Here is a 22,341-nt window from a genome sequence, read left to right as displayed (position 1 = left end):
ACCTGTAACTAGTATCTGTTAAACTTAGAAAATTAATGAATTAAAATCTATTACTTATATTTACACCATTTATATACCGAGTACTTTTTGCGATTTGACTCAGTTAGGACTGCAAAACTAGACTGGTAAATTTCACTTCTGTTCTTAATCAGTTTCATTTTCTGCCCAACCCTGGTTTGTTTCCCATGGGCCAGCAGTTCTCAAATTCTGGGTCAGGACCCCATTTTAATGGGGTCGCTAGGGCTGGCTCAGACTTGTTGGGACATAGGGCTGTGGCCAAAGCCCGAGCCCCAGCCCCACCGCTCGGGACCGAAGCCAAAGCCCAAAGACTTCTGCCCTGGGTGGTGGGGCTCAGGTTACAGACCTCTGCCTGGGGCTGAAGCTCTTTGGCTTTGGCCTCCCTGCCTTGGATGGTAGGGCTTGGGGTTTGGTCCTACCACCTGGGGCAGCTGTGCTCAGGCTTTGGTCCTCTTGCCTGGGGTTATGTAATAATTTTTGTTGTCAGAAAGGGGTCGCGGTACAATGAAGTTTAAGAACTGCCATAGAGAATGTTAAAATAAGACTCATTGACTTTATTAATAATCACCATGGATTGATTTTAAATCAAAGTGATTTAAATCACAGATTTTAATAATTTAGATCAGCAAGCAGGAAACCTTGACTGAAATAAGATTTTAATCTTGCTTTGCATTTGTACTTCAGCTATTTTCCTAAAGAGAGGTTAATTTTAACTGGTTGCTCACCATTACAACATGCTGATTTTCAATTAAACATAGCTGTTACACTAAATTTGGTGCTGCTTTTATAAAACTAGGAGTTTACAGTACAAGTTTAATTAAGGAACTTTAGAGTTTAACATACACTTATTCAGATTCCTAATTTTTACATTTTTGATTGTTAGAAAGTGGTGAATAATGCATTTCTTGTTTACTGGATTTTGTGTGTGTGTGTGTGTGTGTGTGTGTGTGTGTGTGAGAGAGAGAGAGAGATTGTGTAAAGCTGTATTTGGATGGAAATTCTAAGGCAACTAAAAATGCACTAAAACTTAATTTTTTTTATTCATTAAAAGTTGTGCCTTTAAATGTGCTGAATGAATACACTTTATTATAAAATATTTAAAAACATTTGCATTTAAAACTATAACTGATTTAATGCACAAAGCATTCACTATTGTTAGTGAATTAAACTGATTGTTTAGTTTGTCTTCTGGATTTTAGAGCTAGTAAATCTCATTCCGTTGTATCACAGTCATATTCATAGATTGGAAGTGGAAAACAAGCTTTCATGCTTTTCAGCTTCCAATTGGTGTCTTAACTTTGAATGAACTAGTCATTGAACTGAACTAGTTAAACTGGCATGAAGAAAATATTTTCCCTGCGCTTCCAGAAGAGGCTACTGCTGTCTTAAACTGGTTTAGCACTTCAACAAACTCTGGTCCCAGGTACTTAGCCCATGACTACCACTAGTTCAGTGGTTTTACTTTCTTCAGAAATTCAGCTGTAAACATGTACCACTTGAATATTCTTTTTTAATTCAATTTTAAATGGTCTTAATAGATTAGAGAGAGCAAAGTGGGTGAGGTAATAGCTTCTGTTGAACCAAATTCTGTTGGTGAGATACAAGCTTTTGAGCTTACGCAGCGCTATTCCTCCAATAAACGCTATGAACTCACACCCCTTCTTTCTCTAGTATCTTGGGCCTGACATGGCTGCTACAACACTGCATACAATGTATTATAGTAAATTTAGGCCTTAACATAGGCTGTCACAATTTCAAATTTAATTTTAAATCGGTTTCTTTTTAAAATAGACTTGTATTTTATTTAATGGGAATATCCAGTTTAAATTAAAATGTTCAAATTTTTTATTTAAAAATATAATTCTTTTAATAGTTCTTTGGTGTTTTTGAAAGATAAAATGTATGACCTAAGCTAAATTGGCAGTGTCTCTTTAAAAAATCCCATTATGAAGGTTTTCTACTTTAAAAAAAGATTTAAAAAATACCCTAGCTATCGTAATATCCTAGTATTCTGTAGTGTGTAACACATGATGCGTCAATAATGGCTACAGAGATTGGATACATAATGAGTTCTGAAGATTTTAGAGTAAATATTTTTAAAAACTTTTTAAAAGGCTCCCCTGATACAGCGTGATCTTGGATGCAAGTGCATGAGGTTACGCCACATGGAAGTACTGTTTTTAAGACCTTGTGTACAAGGTCACGGTGGTTGGGGTGGAGCAGCATGCTCTTCAAAATGGTGTCCGACGTCTGATACCAGACAAATACACACCTGAGTGCTGGAAGAGGACAAACCCTAGAAAAGCAGGACTATCAATTTTAATACCAGATGAGTGGCCTGCCTAGGGATGCTCTGTTAAGTAGCAGTCTCTAGTCTAAATAAAACATAAAACACAAAAAGGGTCTTCTGCTTTTCCTGGGCTACCCTTCTACCCTGTTCTGAGCGATGACCCTCAGGGCTTCTTCCCTGGAGTCTTTCCCCCAGTCTGGGTCTGTATTTCCAGTCTACTTCCAGGTCATCTGCCTGGGGATTGGCCTTTTTCTGGTTCTGCCACAGGAGCCTGCTTCTCCCCTGCTGCCCTCCTCCAATCAGAGCCCTCACAAGAGGCAGCCTCCTTTCTGCAGCTCTCTCCCCAGCTGAACTCTCCCAGCCCTTTATGGAAATTGCCCAACTCTTACCTCCCTGTCTGGGTGTGATAATTGAATGGAGTCACCTGACACCCAGACGATCAGGGTTATCTGGGGGGAGTGGTAGTCGAGCCATCCATCACGGGCCAGGCTGAGCCAATCTCCATTTAGAGGGCTAGCCAGCCTGTGTCAGGCAGGAAGAGAATATGAATATCCTATTCATTTGAGACTGAGGCTTTACTTATGAATAATCAGGAATAACCCTGATTCAGTAATTGGTGGCCTGTAACCAGTGGAGCTGTGCTGGTGCTGACCCCTAAAGGTAGAAAAGGGCAAATTGTGTTTTGCATCAATTGCGGTAACCTGGTTTTACCTCTGCTTGAAACTTTAGTGAGCTTAGTTAGTGCCATATTCTGTCTTGTTCTCATTAACACTAGTGCAGTGCAACAGATTACTGAATCAGGGCTATTCCCATGTGTACATGAGGTCTGTGTGGGTTATTAAGATTGACAGAATGTCATGGGAAGATATGTTTGAATCCCTTTCGTGCAGCACTGTGAATATATATTCTGTTCTAGTTTAATATGTATGTTAGTAGAGCGTTTGTAGGCAAACATGTCTGCCTGCAAACTTAAACACAGGAAGCAAGAATGCCAGTTTTCAGGAGTTCAGAAACTTTCCAGGGCAGGTTAAAAGATCAGAAGGAAAGCCACCTTTGGGAATCCGTTATGTTCCTTATGTTTGCAAGGATCATCTGCAAATTAGATTCAGATGCTATTATGAAAGATGATCTATTTCAGGGGTAGGCAACCTATGGCACGGGTGCCGATTTTCAGTGGCACTCACACTGCCCAGGTCCTGGCCACCAGTCTGAGGGGCTCTGCATTTTAATTTAATTTTAAATGAAGCTGCTTAAACATTCTGAAACTTTATTTATTTTACATACAATAGTTTAGTTATATATTATAGACTTTTATAGAAAGAGACCTTCTAAAAAGGTTTAAAATGTATTATTGGCACGCAAAACCTTAAATTAAAGTGAATAAACAAAGACTTGGCATACCACTTCTGAAAGGTTGCTGACCTCTGGTCTATTTGATTTCAGTATTCATGTTTTTTATTATAGTATCACTACTTTTTAAAAACTACCTAATTTCTGGCTTCTGTTAACCATGAAATAAAAACTTTATTCTACAGCAATAGTGTGGAGAAAAGGAACTTTCATTTTCTGAAGCCAGAGACTGAACGCACTGTGGAATTAGTAAAGAGACAGCTAGAAAGAGTGGAGAAGGTAGAGAATGGAGTTGCAAACTCTACAGGAGGCTCTGAAAGTGGAAATTCAGGTTCACCAGGTAAGTTTTATTCTTTGTTTCTTAGTTTTCTTCTCATACATTTTAGTGCAAGTAATGGTAGTCCTAAAAGGTCAGGTATAGCAATAGCCTGTTAAGTTTTGAAATTGCTATAGAACTTTACACTTTAAACTTTCCGTTTAACCATCGGTGGCTTCTTTATGCCAATGAATACTTCATAAATCCATTGGTCTGAATTTTTTCTTTTTTTTTAAATGACATTCTTACGCATTGAGGAAACAATCTAAAGAGGGCGTTTTCAGTGAATTTTGGCTGAAAGGTCTTTCTGTGGTCTAAAGGCACGTACAGCCAACATGAGGGATAGGGAGAAAATCCTGGAATCATGGAGAGATGTGTTCCAGTGAGAACATGCTGAATGCTGATACAACTGGGGCTTAGACACCAGGGTGAAAGCCACTTCTGTGGTATTTTAAATAGAACCTAAGATTTTTGGCTGCAGAAACAGCCTCCTTTCACCTGAGCTCAAGAAGAAACTTTATTTTGTAGTGTTAGGATGCTTAAGCTGTGTCTGTCAGATGGTAAATGACAATAAAAATCAGTTACTCATTTGCGATGAAACAGGCTAATTTTAGTTAGATTGGTATGGGTTTGAGAAACGTAAGTAGAGGTGTGTCAAAATGGTTTTTCAAATATTAGGTAAGGTCACAACCATAACTATGGAGTTACTACCATAATGTAGTGTTATCTTTTCAAAATACTCACATAGTTAGTTGATTTTATATTAATTTAGTATCTCTGAGGGACATGTGAGAACTGCTGCTACTTTTATGCGAGTAAAATGAGATATGTATGGGATTCTGTGATGAAGTTTATAGAAAATTTGAACTGTAAACTTGGCTCTGACACTGACTTGCTGTGAGCAAGTTTCTTCACTTCTTCTGTTTTTGTCAGCTACCACGATGAGCATAATACTTGAATGGCTAGATTATATTTGTCTAGCTCATAGGGATGTTGTGAGCTCTAACTGTATAAAGTTTATGAAGTGTTAAGACCAAAACATGGAAGAGTGTGGAACAGAACTCAAGTCTTTCCTGTATTCTAGCTTTAGATGCATTCTGATAGACCGTGAGGCCTTTTACTGGGAGCAGGTGGATCATTTAAAGAAAACCAGATACCAGCTTCCAGAATTGCAGATTAGTATTATGTGCTTGTGATGGGGCTCCACTCATCATACTATCGCCTCTTGCTGGTCGTCTTGGCGATCAGCTCTGCAAGTCAGTATGTCCACTCCCAATGTTCCTCACCCACTGTCATTCCTGCTCCTGGATCTGCATCACTCCAAGGACTACGGCATCTTCGTCATGACACACTCCTCTGGCATTCCCCACACACTGCGCTCCCCCTTCCGGGAGCCAGTCCAGCCAGTGTCTCACTGGATGTGGGGGGACCTGGACCCACCCACTATTCCAGGTTCCAGCCCAGGGACCTTGTAGATGCCAGCCACGTGCTGCATCCCCTCCAACCTCTTTCCCCTCCAGTACATTTCCCTGGCCACTTCTCCACAGCTCCAGCACCTTCTTCACCCTTCTCTCAGGTCCTTGGCATGCCAGTCTTAGCCACCAGCCAGGAGCTCTCTTTAGCTTGCCCAGTAGTAGCACTGCTCTGTCCAGAGTGCTGGCACTCCTTCTTCCTGCAAGGCAGCCAGGTCTTCCTCCTTGAGCTCCAGGGAGCAACTGAACCTGTTTTGTTCTGCAGCTATTCTTATATGGGCCTGTAAGGCTCTGATTGGCTGCTCCTTGCAGCCCCGCTCTGATTGGCTGCATTTTGCACAGCCTGCCTATGGCACTATTAACCCCTTACATGCAAGTGTGGGGTGGATGCTCTATAACAGTACTACTCAGGAATTTGAAGGTCCTTATCTTCCATCTGGAGTTCATAAAGTTTTGTATTGAGGTTCTGAATGCTTTCTTAATGACCCATGGCACTGTTGCAGAGTTATGAGGGATGCATCAGTCCTGTGCATGTTTCTTAGAATATGTGCCAACTGATATGCAGTGTTCAGAATGCTGTTTTCATATTGTGTCCTTCATACATTCCAAACTCTCCCTGAATTGCTCAAAGGTACCAGTACTTACTAAAGGCTACTAATATTTTTAGGTATAGATCTACTAATGTTTCGTTGTGTGTCTTTTTTAAGAAGTTGGATAATGTTTAGGAAGAGAATTATTTTCAAAAAATGGACCCATATATCTTCTATTTTTTTTATTTTTTGTGTCCAATGTGCCTTAGGCTTTCCCAAAAAATTCTACCCTGATCTAAGACTGATTTCAGGCAAATTGGTTTTGATTTGGCAAAGTCAGAGGTGTCGTTATAGCAGAACGTTTTATTTCAGCCCTAGTTATGGAAATGTCTCTCTAGCATCTCGCCATAAAAGAAGAAATTGGCCTAAAGGACTTCCCCCCCCCCCGTCTTCACTTTTATTTCTACTAATCATATTTTTCATTTTAAAAGGTAACTTTTTCAGGAGCATATAGATGTGTCAGTAACAAAGTAAAGATGGAGTTCAGGAAACTTCATGGTTGTTTACTGCTGTACAGCTCAAATGGAGAGTGACATTAGGCAGTGTATTGGAAAAGTAAGTTATGTGATATAATTTTGATTTAAGAAAAATCCTGCATAGAAATATATATTGGTAATATTTTATATTTCAGCAAAAGGTACAATATAGCACATTCAGAAGCCAGCACTACATGTCACTGAGTGAATTGTCCTTCATCATGTCATCTTTGTTCATCAGTCTTTTGACTCCCCAGATTTCTCTTTCAGATGGCTTCATTAAATTTAAGTTAACTGTACAAATTCCTCCTTTTCCTCATTCCCTGTGCCCATGTTGCTTATGGGGACATGTATGCGTATCTAGAAATATATGAAATTAGTGGTTGTCAAATTTTTTCATATTGTACAACCTTCCAACCTCTTTATTCTGCAGCTTACCTGTGGCAGCTATAGTATTCTGTTATATGAAAATGAATATTGTGATTATATTAAGGAGACGTTATTAAAATAAACTCTCACTTTAATGTGCTAGGTGTTTTTTTCCTTCATTGCATCTCCCCATTTTATATTTATGATTGTAGCCTTTTAAACTCATTAGGACTGACTCTCCCCTCCTTTCCTGCAGCACCCACTGTACTAATGATCAAAAGTCTTACAGAAATAAGTCCTGGACAGGGCTGCCACTAGTGGGAATCATAACTTCTTGCAAATGGAAAGATGCTTCAGGTTGAGACTCAGTTCTATCCTTCACTCTGAGCTAGAAGGGATAAGGAATCTTACTGAAGTCAACAACATGATGCAGCTGCAAAAAGGGCTAATATCATTCGGAGGTGGGTGAATTGGATTGTCATGTGTAAGACATGGACGATAATTGTCCTGCTCTATTCGGCACTGGTGAGGCCTCAGCTGGAGTACTGTATCCAGTTCTGGGCACCTGGCATTAGGAAAGATGTGGACAAATTGCAAAGAGTCCAGAGGAGAGCCACAAAAATGGTAAAAGATTTAGAAAACCTGTCCTATGAGGGAAAAAACTGAGCATGTTTAGTCCTGAGAAAAGAAGACCGAGTGGGGACCTGATGATAGTTTTCAGATGTGTTAAGGGCTGTTACAAAAAGGACACGGTGATCAACTGTTCTCCATGTTCACTGAAGGTAGAACAAGAAGTAATGGGCTGAATCTGCAGCACTGGAGATTTAGGATAGCTATTAAGAAAAACTTTCTAACTAAAGGCTTCCAAGGCAGGTTGTGGAATCTCCATTATTGGAGTTTTTAAAAAAACAGGTTGTACCAACACCTGTCAGGGATGGTCTGTGTTTAGTTGGTCCTGCCACAGCCTAGAGGGCTGGACTCGATGATTCTCAAGGTCCCTTCCAGCCCTAAATTTCTATGCTTCTCTGATTCTATGAACTAGTGCTTTCAGCTGCTGTGTGGAAGGCAGTACTTGATTTCATTCTAAAGCACCTTGCCCTTGTTAATTCACTTGTTATTGTTGAGGGGCTTCAGAGGGAGTTGCATTTGTCTGTCCTCACAGAGGAATTGGTCTCCACTAGTACTCTTGGGGCAGATTAATGGGAGAGCCTGGATTACCTCTTCCCTTCTCCCCATCTGTAGGAAAAGGAGAAGAGAAATATTTTAAACAACTTGAGCCCAGCTTTCATTGTTCTCTCTCACATTGAACTCCTGCCTACTTGGAGGATGGTGCAGTATTGTGATCCTAACTTATTAATATTTGTTGATACTTAATGCTGTATGAGAGAGAGTTTATAGTTAAACTGACTTTTGCAAGTTGTCTTATGAAAAGTTGTGAGAAAATAATGTCTCCAATTTTTAAATACAATGTATATTTAAAAACTAGCAGTTATTTTAACATAACTTTATCTGAGGTAGTGAGCACTGAGGAGCAGATGAAAATGGGCCAAGAATATAAACTTTTGGGAAGATATTCGCTTCTTTGCATGACTAAAGTGGCATGTCTGCTATCTGTCCTTTTTTTAGGGTATGAAAGGAGACTTTACAAATTGTATTTGTGATTTATTTTAATTACAAATAAAGTCTGAAATCTTTAAGAAAGATTAACCTAATTTTTCAAACAATTTGATGTGTGTGAAATGCAGTGTAATAATGGATCTGTTTATATTCTGGATTCTTTCTCACTTTTTTTTTCTTTTCTTATAAGGGGATAGGTAAGCAAGTGTGGACTTTACCATGTCCCCTTCAGATTCACAGATGAATAATTTGATGTGGTGAAATGGCCACCACTAAAACAGGAATTTGCGTTGTTCGGTTTGTCGTGCCTTATCATTCTGGGCTTCTGGTTTTCCTTAGTAAAATCCTGATAACCTCCCTCTTGCTTAGCTATATAAGCAGCACCCTTCTGCAACTGTCTGAAGGAACTGAAGAAGGAACAGCAGTGAATGGTGTAATCATCTGTCTACTTTCCCTTGGATGTGGGGGGTATTTCATCCATGATGATCTCAGTCACTGCCAGTTCAAGGGATGAAAGTGGAAAAGTCTCTTCTGAACATGGGTCTCTCACGTGGTACCAGCCAAACCAACACACAAGCAGTTCCTTACTGCCAAAAATGTGCTGCATTTGATTTATACAAACAAACAGCTATTGTATCTGAAGTAGTTCAGTCTGTTCAGTATTCCTTATGGCTGTGGGCAAAGAAGGCAGCAGTTTTAGAGAAGACACAGCTATTTGATTAGGTTACCCAGCTGACTTAAATTGTCCTTAAAAGGAATCTTTTTGCAGGAACTGCTTAAAAAGAAGTAACGTAGTAGCATCCTTCAGCTAAATATGAAATGTGACAGGCTGACTATAGAATTAATGGAGATGTCTCATTACATTAAATACAATGTTTCTGTGAATTATAAAATAATTTGGGTTCATGATGAGCTAAATCTATTTATTTTATTTGTTTATTTATTTAGTACAGGATGTCGTCTTTAAATTCCAACTTCTAATCAAGGCCATTACGTAAACTGTCCAATAAACCCAACCTTGATTGAACCCTGTAACGTATTGATGAATATCTCCCTTTCTTTCTAGAAACTGGTTGCCCAAATGAAGCAAGATCCACAGGTAAAATATGTATTTTGTTTTATACCGCTTTTATTACTTAAACTAAGTTCATGACCTCTTGTTTGCCATTGTTTGTTTGCTCATCATCTACTGCCATGGTAAAGTAATGCTTTCTTTTTTTTTGCAAGTTATACATTTTAAAAATAAATGGGGAATATTGGATAGCTGAGGGATTAATAATAGGATAAGGAGCCTTTCAACTCCATGTTGCCAATATTTTAAATTCAACCTAAGTCAGTAATAACTGCAATTTATTATCTAATGATTATTTGACCTGTTTGAAATGAGTTGTTGGTCTCAGTTCAGTGGCTAGTGGATACCTTTCCACAACATAAACACTTCCACCACACTTGGCACTAATTGACTTTTTTAAGCATTGGTAACAGTCTGTACAAGTAATACGGAAGATGAGGGCCCAGTTCCAAGGAACCTGCAAAATTAAGACACAGTTCATTGGTCAACTAGAAGAAGATGCTATTTTAACACATACAGTTGCATTTGTTTGGTTTGTTTAAATGAGTTGATGTACATTGATAGACTAAACTGAGTTGCAATGAGGGATTTGAATACAAGGCTGGCTTTAGGCCGATTCGCCCGATTCCTGGGAATCGGGCCCCGCGCCTAAGAGGGCCCCGCGCTTTAGGCACCTTTTAAATTTTGTTTACTTACCCCGGCTGCAGTCTGCTCCGGGGTCTTCCATGGCCCCGCTCCCCTGACCAAAGTGCTGGCGGGAGCGTGGCTGCCCCACAGCCCCGCTCTCTCAGCTGCAGCTCTGACCAGAGCACCGCAAGCCCTGTGGCCCCGCTCTCCTGGCTGGTGCTCCGGCCGGAGTGCGACAACTCCCGCGGCACCCGCTGGTGCTCCGGCCGGAGCGCGACAAGCCCCGCGGCCCCGGCTGGAGCTCCGGCCGGAGTGCGACAAGCCCTGCGGCCCTGCTCTCCTCGCTGGAGTTCTGGCTGGAGCGCGGCAAGCCCCGTGCCCCCGGCTGGAGCTCCGGGCCCTTTAAATAGCCCCCAGAGCCCTGGGGTAGCAGGGGGCTCTGGGGGCTATTTAAAGGGCCAGGGCTCCAGCTGCCTCTGCCACCCCGGTCCTTTAAATAGCCGTGGGAGCGCCGCCGTCCCCATGCATTCCCCAGGGCTCCCATGGCTATTTTAAAGGTCCGGGGAGGGGTAGAAGCAGGGTAGCCCCGGGCCCATTAAAAGCCCCCAGAGCCCTGGATAGCGGGGGGCTTGGGGGCTATTTAAAGGGCCGGGGCTCCAGCTGCCTCTGCTGCACCCCCTGCCCTGCCTGCACCAGCCCCACCCCCCGCTGCCTGCAGCCAGCTCTGCACCCTTCGCCCACAGCCAGCCCCTGCCAAACCCCCTGCCCTGTCTCCAGCCAACCCCTGCCACATACCCCTGCCTGAAGCCAGCCAGTCCCATACTCCTGTCTCCAGCCCTGCCAACCCCTGCTGCACCTGTCATAAACAGATAGCTAAGGGTTAATGTCTCTTCCACCTGAAGCACCTGACCAGAGGACCAATCAGGAAACCGGATTTTTTCAACTCTGGGTGGAGGGAAGTTGGTGTCTGAGTCTTTGTTTTCTGTCTGCCTGCTTTCTCTGAGCTTTGGAGAAGTAGTTTCTACTTTCTAGTCTTCTGTTTCTAAGTGTAAGGACAAAGAGATCAGATAGTAAGTTATATGGTTTCTTTTCTTTGGTATTTGCATGAATATAAGTGCTGGAGTGCTTTGATTTGTATTCTTTTGAATAAGGCTGTTTATTCAATATTCTTTTAAGCAATCGACCCTGTATTGTATCATCTTAATACAGAGAGACCATTTGTATGTATTTTTCTTTCTTTTTATATAAAGCTTTCTTTTAAGACCTGTTGGAGTTCTTCTTTACTTCAGGGAAATTGAGTCTGTACTCACCAGGAAATTGGTGGGAGGAAGAAATCAGGGGGGGAGATCTGTGTGTGTTGGATTTGCTAGCCTGATTTTGCATTCCCTCTGGGGGAATAGGAAAGTACTTTTTGTTTCCAGGATTGGGAACAGAGAGGGAGATTCACTCTGTTTGGATTCACAGAGCTTGTGTCTGTGTATCTCTCCAGGAGCACCTGGAGGGGGGAAGGGAAAAAGGATTATTTCCCTTTGTTGTGAGACTCAAGGGATTTGGGTCTTGGGGTCCCCAGGGAAGGTTTTTCAGGGGGACCAGAGTGCCCCAAAACACTCTAATTTTTTGGGTGGTGGCAGCAAGTACCAGGTCCAAGCTGGTAACTAAGCTTGGAGGTTTTCATGCTAACCCCCATATTTTGGACGCTAAGGTCCAAATCTGGGACTAAGGTTATGACAGCACCCCCCTGTGGCCCTGCCTGAAGCCAGACTGCCCCACACTCCCCTGTCTCCAGCCAGCCTCGCACCCCTTGCCCTGCCTGCAGCCAGCCCCTACCTCCAGTCAGCCTCTGCCCTGTCTCGAACCAGCCCCATGTCCACTGCTGCCCTGCACTTCCCAGGCCAGTAACCTTCACACCTGCTTCAAAGAGGGGGCAGGAAGCAGCGGGGACCCACACATGTGCACATCTCCAGGGAGTGGTGTGGACCTGCACATGTGAAACAGCAGTCATTAATAACCAATCAACAGCATATATGATGCAATGTACGTAATGTACAATTTTATTATTTATATAGTTATGGAAAGTAAATAATACATGGAAGAAATGGAAGGCTTTGTTTTACACTTCTTTATTTTTAAGTCATCCCTGCCAGGGCCCCGCTGAAAGTGTTTGAATTGGGCCCTGCACTTCCTAAAGCCGGCCCTGTTTGAATAGAGTGAAAGAGTTCCAGGAATAGGGACACCGTGGAAGGAAACATAATGGAAAAGGCACAAAAAGGTGGGGGGGGGGTGGTTTTCTTGGGTACATGCCAGGGGCACAAAGGCAAGTAGTAAGAATGAGAGAAAAAATGTGCACTAGGGTAGAGTAATGTAGAGTGTAGAAGGTGACAGAATTTGTCTGTCATCTCATGAGAGAAGCTAATTAACAAATTAGCCATGCACATTTAAACTTCCCATCCTGTTTCTAGCAATAGGCTTTTAAGGTCAGGGTTTAAGGTGTGTTTGGGAGGAAGCTTGTAGGCTGCTCCTACTCTATCTGCTCTGCAAATAGAGGACTTTAGTTTCCAGGGCAGTTAACTTGGCTCTTTTTGCCAACCCTAAAATCACTTTGAGAAACTAAGTCAGTGCTTCACCTAGTGGTGCAAATATTTTCCCCTCACTGCTTTAAATCTTTCTTTTCTGTGTCTGAATTGAGCTCAACAAATGCTATCTTCTATAATTTGCATTGTATGAGTATGTGCTTGATGAGTAGACACTGGAGCAAGACATTTCTGTTTTACTGGCATAGATGCTGCAGGTCAGAAATGAGCTGTGAAGTGGTCCAGTATGGGAGCAGCAAGGGAGGGCTGAGAGTAAAGATTTGGGATAGCTTTTGGAGTTTTATGGTATGCTAGGACTAGAAGGGATTGTAGGTCAGGATTAGGATGCATTTCAAAGTTGTGTGGAGGAATGTAAAGGTGTGGAAGTTATTCTGAGAATGGTAGTCCCTGTAGTAATAATAGAGGTTTGTTGGTTTCATGTTTTTACATAGCACTGAAGGTGTGCATGCCATTTTACAGAAATATGTGGCCCCTTATCAACAGAGTCTACAGTCTAGGTGAGTTATGACTTGACATAGAAAGAGATTGCATGAGGAGAAAATGGAAGAAGAAAAATGCAGGGAGACTTATTCAAAACAAGATTTTGAAGCTGTTAAGCACATTTTTCAGTGTGTGTGTTGGTTTGATTTTTTTCTTTTTCTTTTTATTAGATTTAGTAAATAAAAAACAAGTTCCCTATCACATCCTGTACAGTGAGTTGTTTATGGCTCTCAGAATCTTAAACTTGAAAAAATGTCCTTGTAGGCAAATTGCTAACATGAGTGGTGCATTGTTAAGGCTGCTGCAACTGTTGCAACTTTTCTAAATATAAGCTAAGGTGTAAAAAGACACGCACAATTGTACCGAAAAGAGGGGAAGAGGATGTAGTAGATATATTCCACCTCTCATTTGGAGTGCATGGTTGTTTAATTCCTACTAATAGATAGATATGGTTACTGAAGTCCTTGACAATCAATTGTCTGTCTGTCACTGAATAAGTAATAGAAGTGAGACAGTACTTTTAGTAGTATGGGATGTTGGCGTTTCTGTAGCAGGTTGATTTTTTTACGAGGTGGAGTTGCTAGCCCCACGCCCATATGGGATGGGTACTATAGAAATCCCTAAGATAAACAGTTTTCCTTCTGGCTTCTCTGACCTGAAAATACAGTGATATACATATTAACCTTATTACAGCATATTGTGAAGCACCCAGGAATGTTTTAACCAGCTCCTTCGAATCTGAGCCACACCTCTTCCTTCCCCCCAAACTTTTTTTTGAACACTGGAAAAATCCACTAATGATTATTGCACCAGATGACTTTTGAATAAGTCTCTACTTGGCTATTTGCATAATCTGATTAGTGGTATGTCCAGAGGTGCTTTATTATTTGTAGTACACGGTGCAAGAAGTCCTGCTATTATTGTGTTAACAAATGGAATATCTTTCTCACAGATATTTTTTTCTTTCTGATTAGAATGCTGATTTGAAGAAACAGCTTCATGAACTCCAAGCCAAAATCACAGCTTTGAGTGAGAAACAGGTAAGGAAATGGATATTTTTAACACCATGTTCTAAAGAAATGTCTGCTCTCATCTTCCAAGAGAGCTGCTAAATTTCTTTCTGTGGATGTAAGTATAGGCAGTCCAGACATTTTGGGGTTTTGTTTAATTTCTCTAACACAACAAAAAATAAAGACGAGTAAATGGAGGTTGAACAAACAGACTAGTCTGTCTGTTGGCCGGGATTGATAAATGTGGCAAGAAAGCGTTCTGTTTAAACTATATTTTACCTGATACAAAACAGAAGTGGGAGGAGACTGGCAATCTGGTACAGTGATTTGAGCTTGAGACCGGAGTTATAGTCTAAAGTTCACTCACTTTGTTCTAAACCAAGAAGTCCTTACTCAGGCAAAACTCTTTTAAGTCTATTACACATTACGGACTGAGAAAGGGCTTGTGGATTCATCCCTTTGAATCCTGGATGCCTCTTAGTCCATAGCAAGCCAGTTTGTTAGTCTTTGCTAGGCTAACTGCTTGTCTTGACTGGTTCTTGGTTTCTAATTGACTGCTCCAGAATTGACTGCTAATAGCATTAGTCACCTGGTGGGGATTCCTCCATATATAGACTGAAAATAGTTGTCATTGGCAGACAGATGATTACTATATAGAATGTCTAGAGGACTTGCAAAACCATGTGGGTAACTATTAAATTTAGATTTTCTTGTGATGGTATACATAGTTCTACTGACCTATGCATTAAAAAAAAAAAAACAAAAACCTCAGTCAAAAGCCCCTGTTTTGTTCGTTCATGTTCACAGTATTACTATGAAAATGTAACTGCATCGAGCTAGCTATTGGTCACTGTGGCCTAAATCCACAAAGGACTTTATTGACTTTTTTCCTGCCTGGAAAAAAAAAAAAGTTTGAAACATGTTTAAGCAGAATGTATAGCTGTATCTCACATCACATCTAGCTTTCTGCATTTGTATTTGTGCTGCATATATTCTGTTTAAGAATTAAATAGTCTTTATGAAAGTAAAAGTTTACTTCCATGACCTGTGTAGTTTCAAAGGGAAGTAGTAGGAATCAATTAACATTATTTTTGAAACTTTGTTTAAAGATGGAACTTCGCATTGTATTTCCTTAACTCATTGTCTAGCTACTATAGTGTAGTGCAATATTTTAATGAGTAAATTACCAATATAGTGAAGAAAACCATTTAAATTCAACTAAAAACTGAAGTTTGCTGTTCATGTTGTGTCTCCTGTGAAAGGGATTTGTTCTCTAAAATCAGCACAATAGTGTGGTTGTGTATCAGAATGAGAGAGAGACTGCAGCTTCAGAATTTTTCAATTAGGTCAGAGGGCTCCTAATAGTTTCAGGTTTAGTTTGCCATCAAGCCAGATGATTGACTATTAGTTTACGTGTTCAGACAGGGACAGGAGGTGAGGTACTGGAAGTGGGGAGAAGGAACTTCAAAGCTTAGAAAAACATAGACATCTGTCTTATGGTGGTTTTATAACTCTGATTTGATATTCTTTAAAGTTACAATTATAAAAACCTGAACAGAAAATACGATTTGCAGTTGAGAATAAGTTAGTTGCTTTTGACTCTCTTCAGTCATTGTTTATGGCAGGGGTGGGAAAACTGTGGCCCACGGACCACATGTGGCCCGCCAGCTGATTTAATCCGACCCTTGAGCTCCTGCTGGGGAAGGGAGGTCAGGGGCTGCTCCATGCGCCGCAGCTCCCAGAAGCAGTGGCATGTCCCCCATCCGGCTCCTACGTTTGTGGGCAGCCAGAGGGCTCCACATATTGCCCCGAGCTCCCATTGGCTGGGGACTGCAGGGGTGGCGCCTGCAGATGGGGCAGCGCACAAAGCCACCTGGCCGTGCCCCCACATAGGAGCCAGAAGGGGGACTTACCGCTGCTTCCAAGAGATGTTTGAGGTAAGTGCCACCCGGAGTCTGCACCCCCGAGCCCCTCCCCAGCCCTGATCCCCCCTCTTGCCCCCTCCGAACCCCTCAGTCCCAGCTTGGAGCACCCTCCTACACTCCAAATCCCTCACCCCAGCCCCACCCTAGAGGTGGCACCTCGTTGGAGCCCTCACCCCCCCCCCCCCATGCCCTAACCTCCTGCCCCAGCCTGGAGTCCCCTCCTGCACCCTGAACTCCTTATTTCTGGTTCCACCCCAGAGTCTGCATCCCGTCCTGCACCCCACCCCAATTTCATGAGCATTCATGGCCTGACATACAATTTCCATACTCAGAGGTGGCCCTGGGGCCAAAAAGTTTGCCCACCCCTCGTTTATGGGGACATTCATGTAAGGAGAAGCTGCACCCTGTTTGCTCAGCATAGCATCTTGATGTTTCACGTGGTGAAGCATTTTTTATCATATGATAAAGCATGAGTTGTATTTAAAAAGCTTTGATTTACTCAGTTTCTGAATTGTTGACTGCCAGTAATCATGAAAAGAGACCTCATTTGTGACACACAAAGTGTGAAGTGTTAAATTGTAAACCAGTTTTCTACTTTACATTCCTATTCTTTGTTTTTGCTAAATGTTGAACAGTGATGTGCTTGTGATTATCAAAATATTAAAACGGGGTAAAACAGATGCTCTGTCCTCTCTGCCACTGGGTCAATGAGCTGCTAGTGTCCTCAGAAAGACCCTTTTGAAAGAGCATGGCTGCTAAAATGGGGATTATATGAAATTATGTTTAAACTGAATATACATTTTCTACATGAAGAGAAGACACGCTTCTTGTGTATATGATTGTAGTGTGTGTGAGGGGAGGAGGGGAGAGGTGCCCTTTTGAGTTTTGGAAAGTCTCTGCAGACACAGCTGTGATTTTGCAAGGTATAGGGATGTCAGACACTGTGTTTTTGATGGAGTCTTTACTTTTGTTCTCATTTTCATTAGTTTTCCTTTCTAACAAATGTAACTGAGAAAATATTGGTTTGATCTTTGCATACAGGGGGAAAAACGCATCCAGTAGGCTAACCTCTAAAGTGGTTTAATGTGCAAAATTGGTGTGTACTCCTGTTTCCTCACATCTTTTATATACATTTCTAAAACACTTTTTACTGTAATGCCTCACTCACTTCCTCTGGCTAAGGGACTGTGTTGTAGCACATGCCTAGTTCAGAGAGAGACAGTGCTGGAGCTTTTGATTAGAAGGAAGTCGGGGTTCCCAGTTTCTGCTGTTCCAAGAATTGGAGACTTAGCTCTCATTTCCCCCTAGGTAGGTTCATGGGGCATCTTCTTTTAACCACAGCTGTGGGATGATGATGATTCAGCTTTTAATTTGTGGACACATTTGCCATTGTTTAATCAACTTTCACTGAAGTGAGGTGTCTAACATTCTGCTTTTCCGATTGTCCCTCCTCTTGTGCTTGAGGACAGAGTGAGAACCTGCTGTTGTAAAAACTGAATTAAATACAGTATTGTTGCTGACATTTTATAAATTATTCTTTGCTCTCTTCTTTACTGAAGATGCACAAATGCTTCTAGTGCAAGTGCCAAATCTGTGGCAGTTAAGCCAAGGCCTCTAGTTGCTGTAGAACTTCTCTCCCATTCTGAAGCATTGTGGGAGTAGTGTTAATATGCTGGATTTTGCTGTCTGTCATTGCAGTGATTCATAGTGGTTAAGACTTCTTGCTGAGAGTTAATAATGAAAGCCCTGTTCAAGAAGTTTGTGAAATTGAAGAGATCTGGCAATCTACAAGGAGAAAGCAAGTAGTCTGTGTCACTTGTAGGCATCAATGTAAAAAGAGAAACTGGTTAGTTGATGCAGAATTAAGCTGTACAGAAAAAGGCAAGCCAAAAATTCATACAGTTGATGAAAATGTAAAGAGTGGTGAAAGTGAATGCTTTGATTTGTTTCACTTGGGAGGTAATGAAGCTGTGCATGCTGCAAGTTTCACCGAGTCACATGAAAGGCAACTTAAAAGGGAACAAACTTTTCTTGAACATAAGTTTCATTTAGACGGGGAGTGTAAATTTTAAATAATTTTAAACTGTTCTTTTTTCCTGATAATTTTAACTTTAAATAATTAACAATGAAAGTTTAAAAATTCAGTGAAAATAAGTGAGGTCAGTTTGGCTTTTGTTTTAAGTTTAGTGATTTCAGAGCTACAGTGTTTCAGTTGTAGAAGAATGTGTTTGTTTAAAAAAATCAGTTGGAATTTTTAAAAGGCAGCATTTCTTAGGTTTTGCACAAGCAGTTTTTACCAAGTCTAAGTTTGGGACCAGATTTGATTATGTCCCTTTAAAACTTCCTTTTACATATTTACTTTCATTTTCATCCCAGTTGATTTTAAGATTTTTGTACCATAAAATAGCTGGTTAAACTTTACTAATCTTTCCCCACTAAGTGGTAAAATTTCTGTTTTGTGGGGAGTTAGCTATGATTTCCTGATAACCATAGTGATAACCTGGAGCTAAATCCCTGCTCTGGAAATGTATTCTATAAAGTATAACGGTTTAGAATTAGCAACTGAAATATCAGAAAAGCTACCAACATACATGTTATAGATTTCAGCATTGGAAACCTGTAGCTCTCGTGAAAAACTGAGAAGGAGCAGAGCTGGCATGAAAGAAGACATGCAGGATGAAGACTTCCAACAGACATCTGTCCTCCTCTTCCATGTCCTCCCCAATCAAATACAAATGGCATCACCCTCTCACAGATACGTCATCACTAAATATGCACCACAATACTTTGTTTTCGGTGGCAAGGAAGAGTTCACCTTACTTGAGTGAAAATGTGGAATTATGCCAATAGTTAAGTGACTTAATCAAGGTCACAGAGAGAGTCAGTGGCAGAGTCAGGAGTTTACCACTGATTTTCAAATTAGTATTCCAATGCCTTAACCACAAGACCACCTTTCCTCTCAAGTTTAAACATATCTGCCTATTTAACCAGAATTTTTTCTAAGGTGTTGTCCAGTAATATTGCCTTGCAGCGACAGTGTCAAGGTTAGATTACCTAAAAGCATAACTTCCTTTTCAGAAATGCCTCTTCATATTTTGTGAATGTTGTTCTTGGCTTCCTTGAGCACATTATGATGCTCTCTGGCCTTTTTTGGTGCTGTTTCACTTTCTTTCCGCATCTTACCATCTTAACAAGTCTCTGATAACCATTTAACAGGTAATTTTAATATGGGCTCTACCGCATACTAATTTTGGCAGCAGAAATCTCATTACACGGCCTTGTTTTCAAACAAGAACAAAACGGAGAGGGTACTTTTTCTGTAAGTAAATTTGCAATAAAATTAAATGATTCATTCAGGTTTCACAGAATTTTTCATCTTTGTGTTGCACTTTAGTGTGTTTTCCTTAACAGTGCCCTGACGTTGAAGGAATTGAGAGGATTCCTTTGCATAAACCTAAAGAGAAACAGCCTTTTTGTTGATAAAGTTGAAAACAGGTATCCAATATCAGAAGATATCTAAGTGTTTGATGGACTTATCACTTTGGTATGTAAGTGTTGAACAAAATTATATTAAGACACAAAAAGTAGTTCTCTTTGCAGTGGTGCCATGGCGGTTTTATTTATTTTTCCTCCAGAAGGAAGTCTATTCACAAACATGTTTTACTGTGGAGAACAGATGATTACTGAATCCTATAGAGAACACACTGCAAAAGCAAGCCATTGTGCTTTGTCTCTTAAGGACTGGCAAGTTTATTCTCCGTGTTTGAATTTAAAGCAACTTTAGGCAGCCCTTTTGGATAACTCAGATTACCAATCTACATTCTGTTTGTTTATAATCTGGCAAGTTTCTTCTAGTCTTGCTACTTAATTGTGTGTAATGAGAGAAAAGGTTTTTGGTTTTTTATAAAAGTGGTAATGATGAATAATTAGCCACAATTTATAGCAATAAATAGTTGATATGCATTTGAGTAAATGCAAACAAATCACTTAAGCAACAAAGAAAAGCTGCCATAACTGAAGTCTTCAGAAATGTATCCTGAATAAGCTGTCAGATTTATTACAGGGATCATATCAGCCTGAAGAGTATAGTAAAATTTAAGGGTGCATAAATGTATCCTGGGACTCCGCCCTTTCTGCATGCTAATCACAAGTAGTAGAGTGGAATTTTCATGAAACCCACTTAAAAGTCTAAACAGAGTGTCTAATACTAGCACACTTCACTCAAAACACGTTTTGTGGTCTACACGGCATATGCAGGCAAAAGGATTTTGTTGGGGAAGGAAAGCTCAAGAAAGGCCATAGAATATAGGAGGAAGAGGAGCAACTGGTATAAGCTACCAAAAAACATTCATAAACTATGCAGAAGCATTTCTGAAAAGACAGATATGTAAATTTTGACAAGCCCAAAAACTTCTTCTTTCATTGATATAATGCCATTGCACAGCGGGTGATCTTGGCTTTGCAGGCTAACATGATTGGATAACATCTTAACCAGGATTTCTCCAGCATAATAGAGGTACATCTAGGCTAAAGTTCATGAACTTGGATGTCTATGTTTTAGATTTTTAAATTCATAATTAGGAACCTAAATAAGAGCTATGCTTTTCAGATATGCTGAATACTTTGGAATATCCTTCGAAATCCATGGGAGCTGTGAATGCTCAGAATCTCTGAAAACTCATGCCATGCCACTTTCAATCTTGAAAATTATGCCCCAAGTACCAATCAAACAAACAAAAAAACCCAGTCCAGGTGTGTGTTAAAGCACCTTTTCTATTGCCAGTGGAAGAAATGTGCAAACGTGCCATTTGAATTTATGGTAATGAATATAATTGTGGCATTGGAAAGAAGTGCCAGAGGCTGTTGGTTTATTTTGGTGATCTGGGATTGCTTCTATTAAGCATGAATCTTCCCCTCTTTTGAATGAATAATATAAAAAGATAAAAATGCTTATTACCAAGTGGCTGTAAACAGACACCTTTCCTGAACTGCTTTATGAAAAAAAGTCCACCCAGCATGAAAAGTCCCAATTCACTTTTCTGAGGTTTGGCTTTAATAATAAAGAACACAGCAATAAGATATAAGACAAAGACCAGCTTAAACCATCTCCCCAAAGTTGGCTGTTTCTAGGCTTCCTTTCTGATAACTTCTCAACCCAAGTGTCTTTCTTTTTAGACACACTCCTACTTCCTTTATGTGCAGCTGGGACAATGAGTCACCCGCCTCAATGAGTAAACAGAACCCTCTTAATCTTTTCCCAGTATGAGCGACACCTGCTTAACAGTGTGAGATTTTGGACAAAACAGTGCCAAGCTGTTACAATACCAGCTCCAGCCATAGAGGTACAAAATAATATACTGTCTTGGAAATCATCATAAAAATACAGTCTTATTCTCAATATGATAATTGAAAGATGGATAAGGAATTGGTGAAAGGGGAGGCTACAGCGGGTCATACTAAAAGGTGAACTGTCAGTCTGGAGGGAAGTAACTAATGGAGTCTCTCAGGGATTAGTCTTGGGACCAGTTTTATTTAACATTTTCATTCATGTCCTGGGCACAAAAAGTGGGAGTGTGCTAATAAAATTGCAACTGACACAAAGGTGGGACTTTTTGCCAATAAGGAGGAGGACCAGAATATCAAACAAGAAGATCTAGAGGACCTTGAAGCTGGAGTAACAGAAATGGGATGAAATTTAATAGTGCAAGGTCATGAATTTTGGGACTAACAACAAGAATTTTTGCTGTAAGCTGGGGATATATCAATTGGAAGCAACAGAGAAGGAGAAGACCTGGGTGTATTAAGTGGTCACTGGATGACTATGAGCTGCCAATGTGATGCGACTGTGAAAAAGGCTAATGTAATCCAAAAATGCATCAGGTGCAATATTTCCAGTAGAGATAGGGAAGCGTTATTGCCATCATAAAGGTACTGGTGAGACCTCATCTGGAATACTGTGTGCAATTCTCCTATGTTTAAGGAAGATGAAATCAAACTGGAAAAGGTCCAGAAAAGGGCTACATGGATGGTCCGAGGAATGGAAAACCTACTTTATGAGAGGGAGTTTGGCTTGGTTAGCCTAACCAAACAAAGGCTGAGGGGAGATCAGATTGCTCTCTGTAAATACATCAGTGAGAT

At 40.7% G+C, this 22,341-nt stretch overlaps 1 protein-coding gene across 2 annotated transcripts in view; it reads left to right on the top strand.

Moving 5' to 3' along the window:
• The window catches only part of PHF21A (PHD finger protein 21A), a 261,567-nt gene that overhangs the window by 64,333 nt on the left and 174,893 nt on the right, over positions 1–22,341 (top strand). For both annotated transcript variants that reach the window (XM_050955342.1, XM_050955343.1), the window contains exons 3-5: positions 3,844–3,998; positions 9,565–9,597; positions 14,243–14,308. In XM_050955342.1, coding sequence (XP_050811299.1) covers positions 3,945–3,998; positions 9,565–9,597; positions 14,243–14,308 — 153 coding nt within the window. In that variant the 5' untranslated portion in view covers positions 3,844–3,944. The remainder of the gene's footprint in view (positions 1–3,843; positions 3,999–9,564; positions 9,598–14,242; positions 14,309–22,341) is intronic.

The sequence above is a fragment of the Gopherus flavomarginatus genome, chromosome 5 (genome assembly GCF_025201925.1).
Source record: "Gopherus flavomarginatus isolate rGopFla2 chromosome 5, rGopFla2.mat.asm, whole genome shotgun sequence".
NCBI lineage: Eukaryota > Metazoa > Chordata > Testudines > Testudinidae > Gopherus > Gopherus flavomarginatus.
The sequence above is the reverse complement of the archived record's forward strand: the minus strand, read 5'-3'. Positions and strand labels throughout refer to the sequence as shown.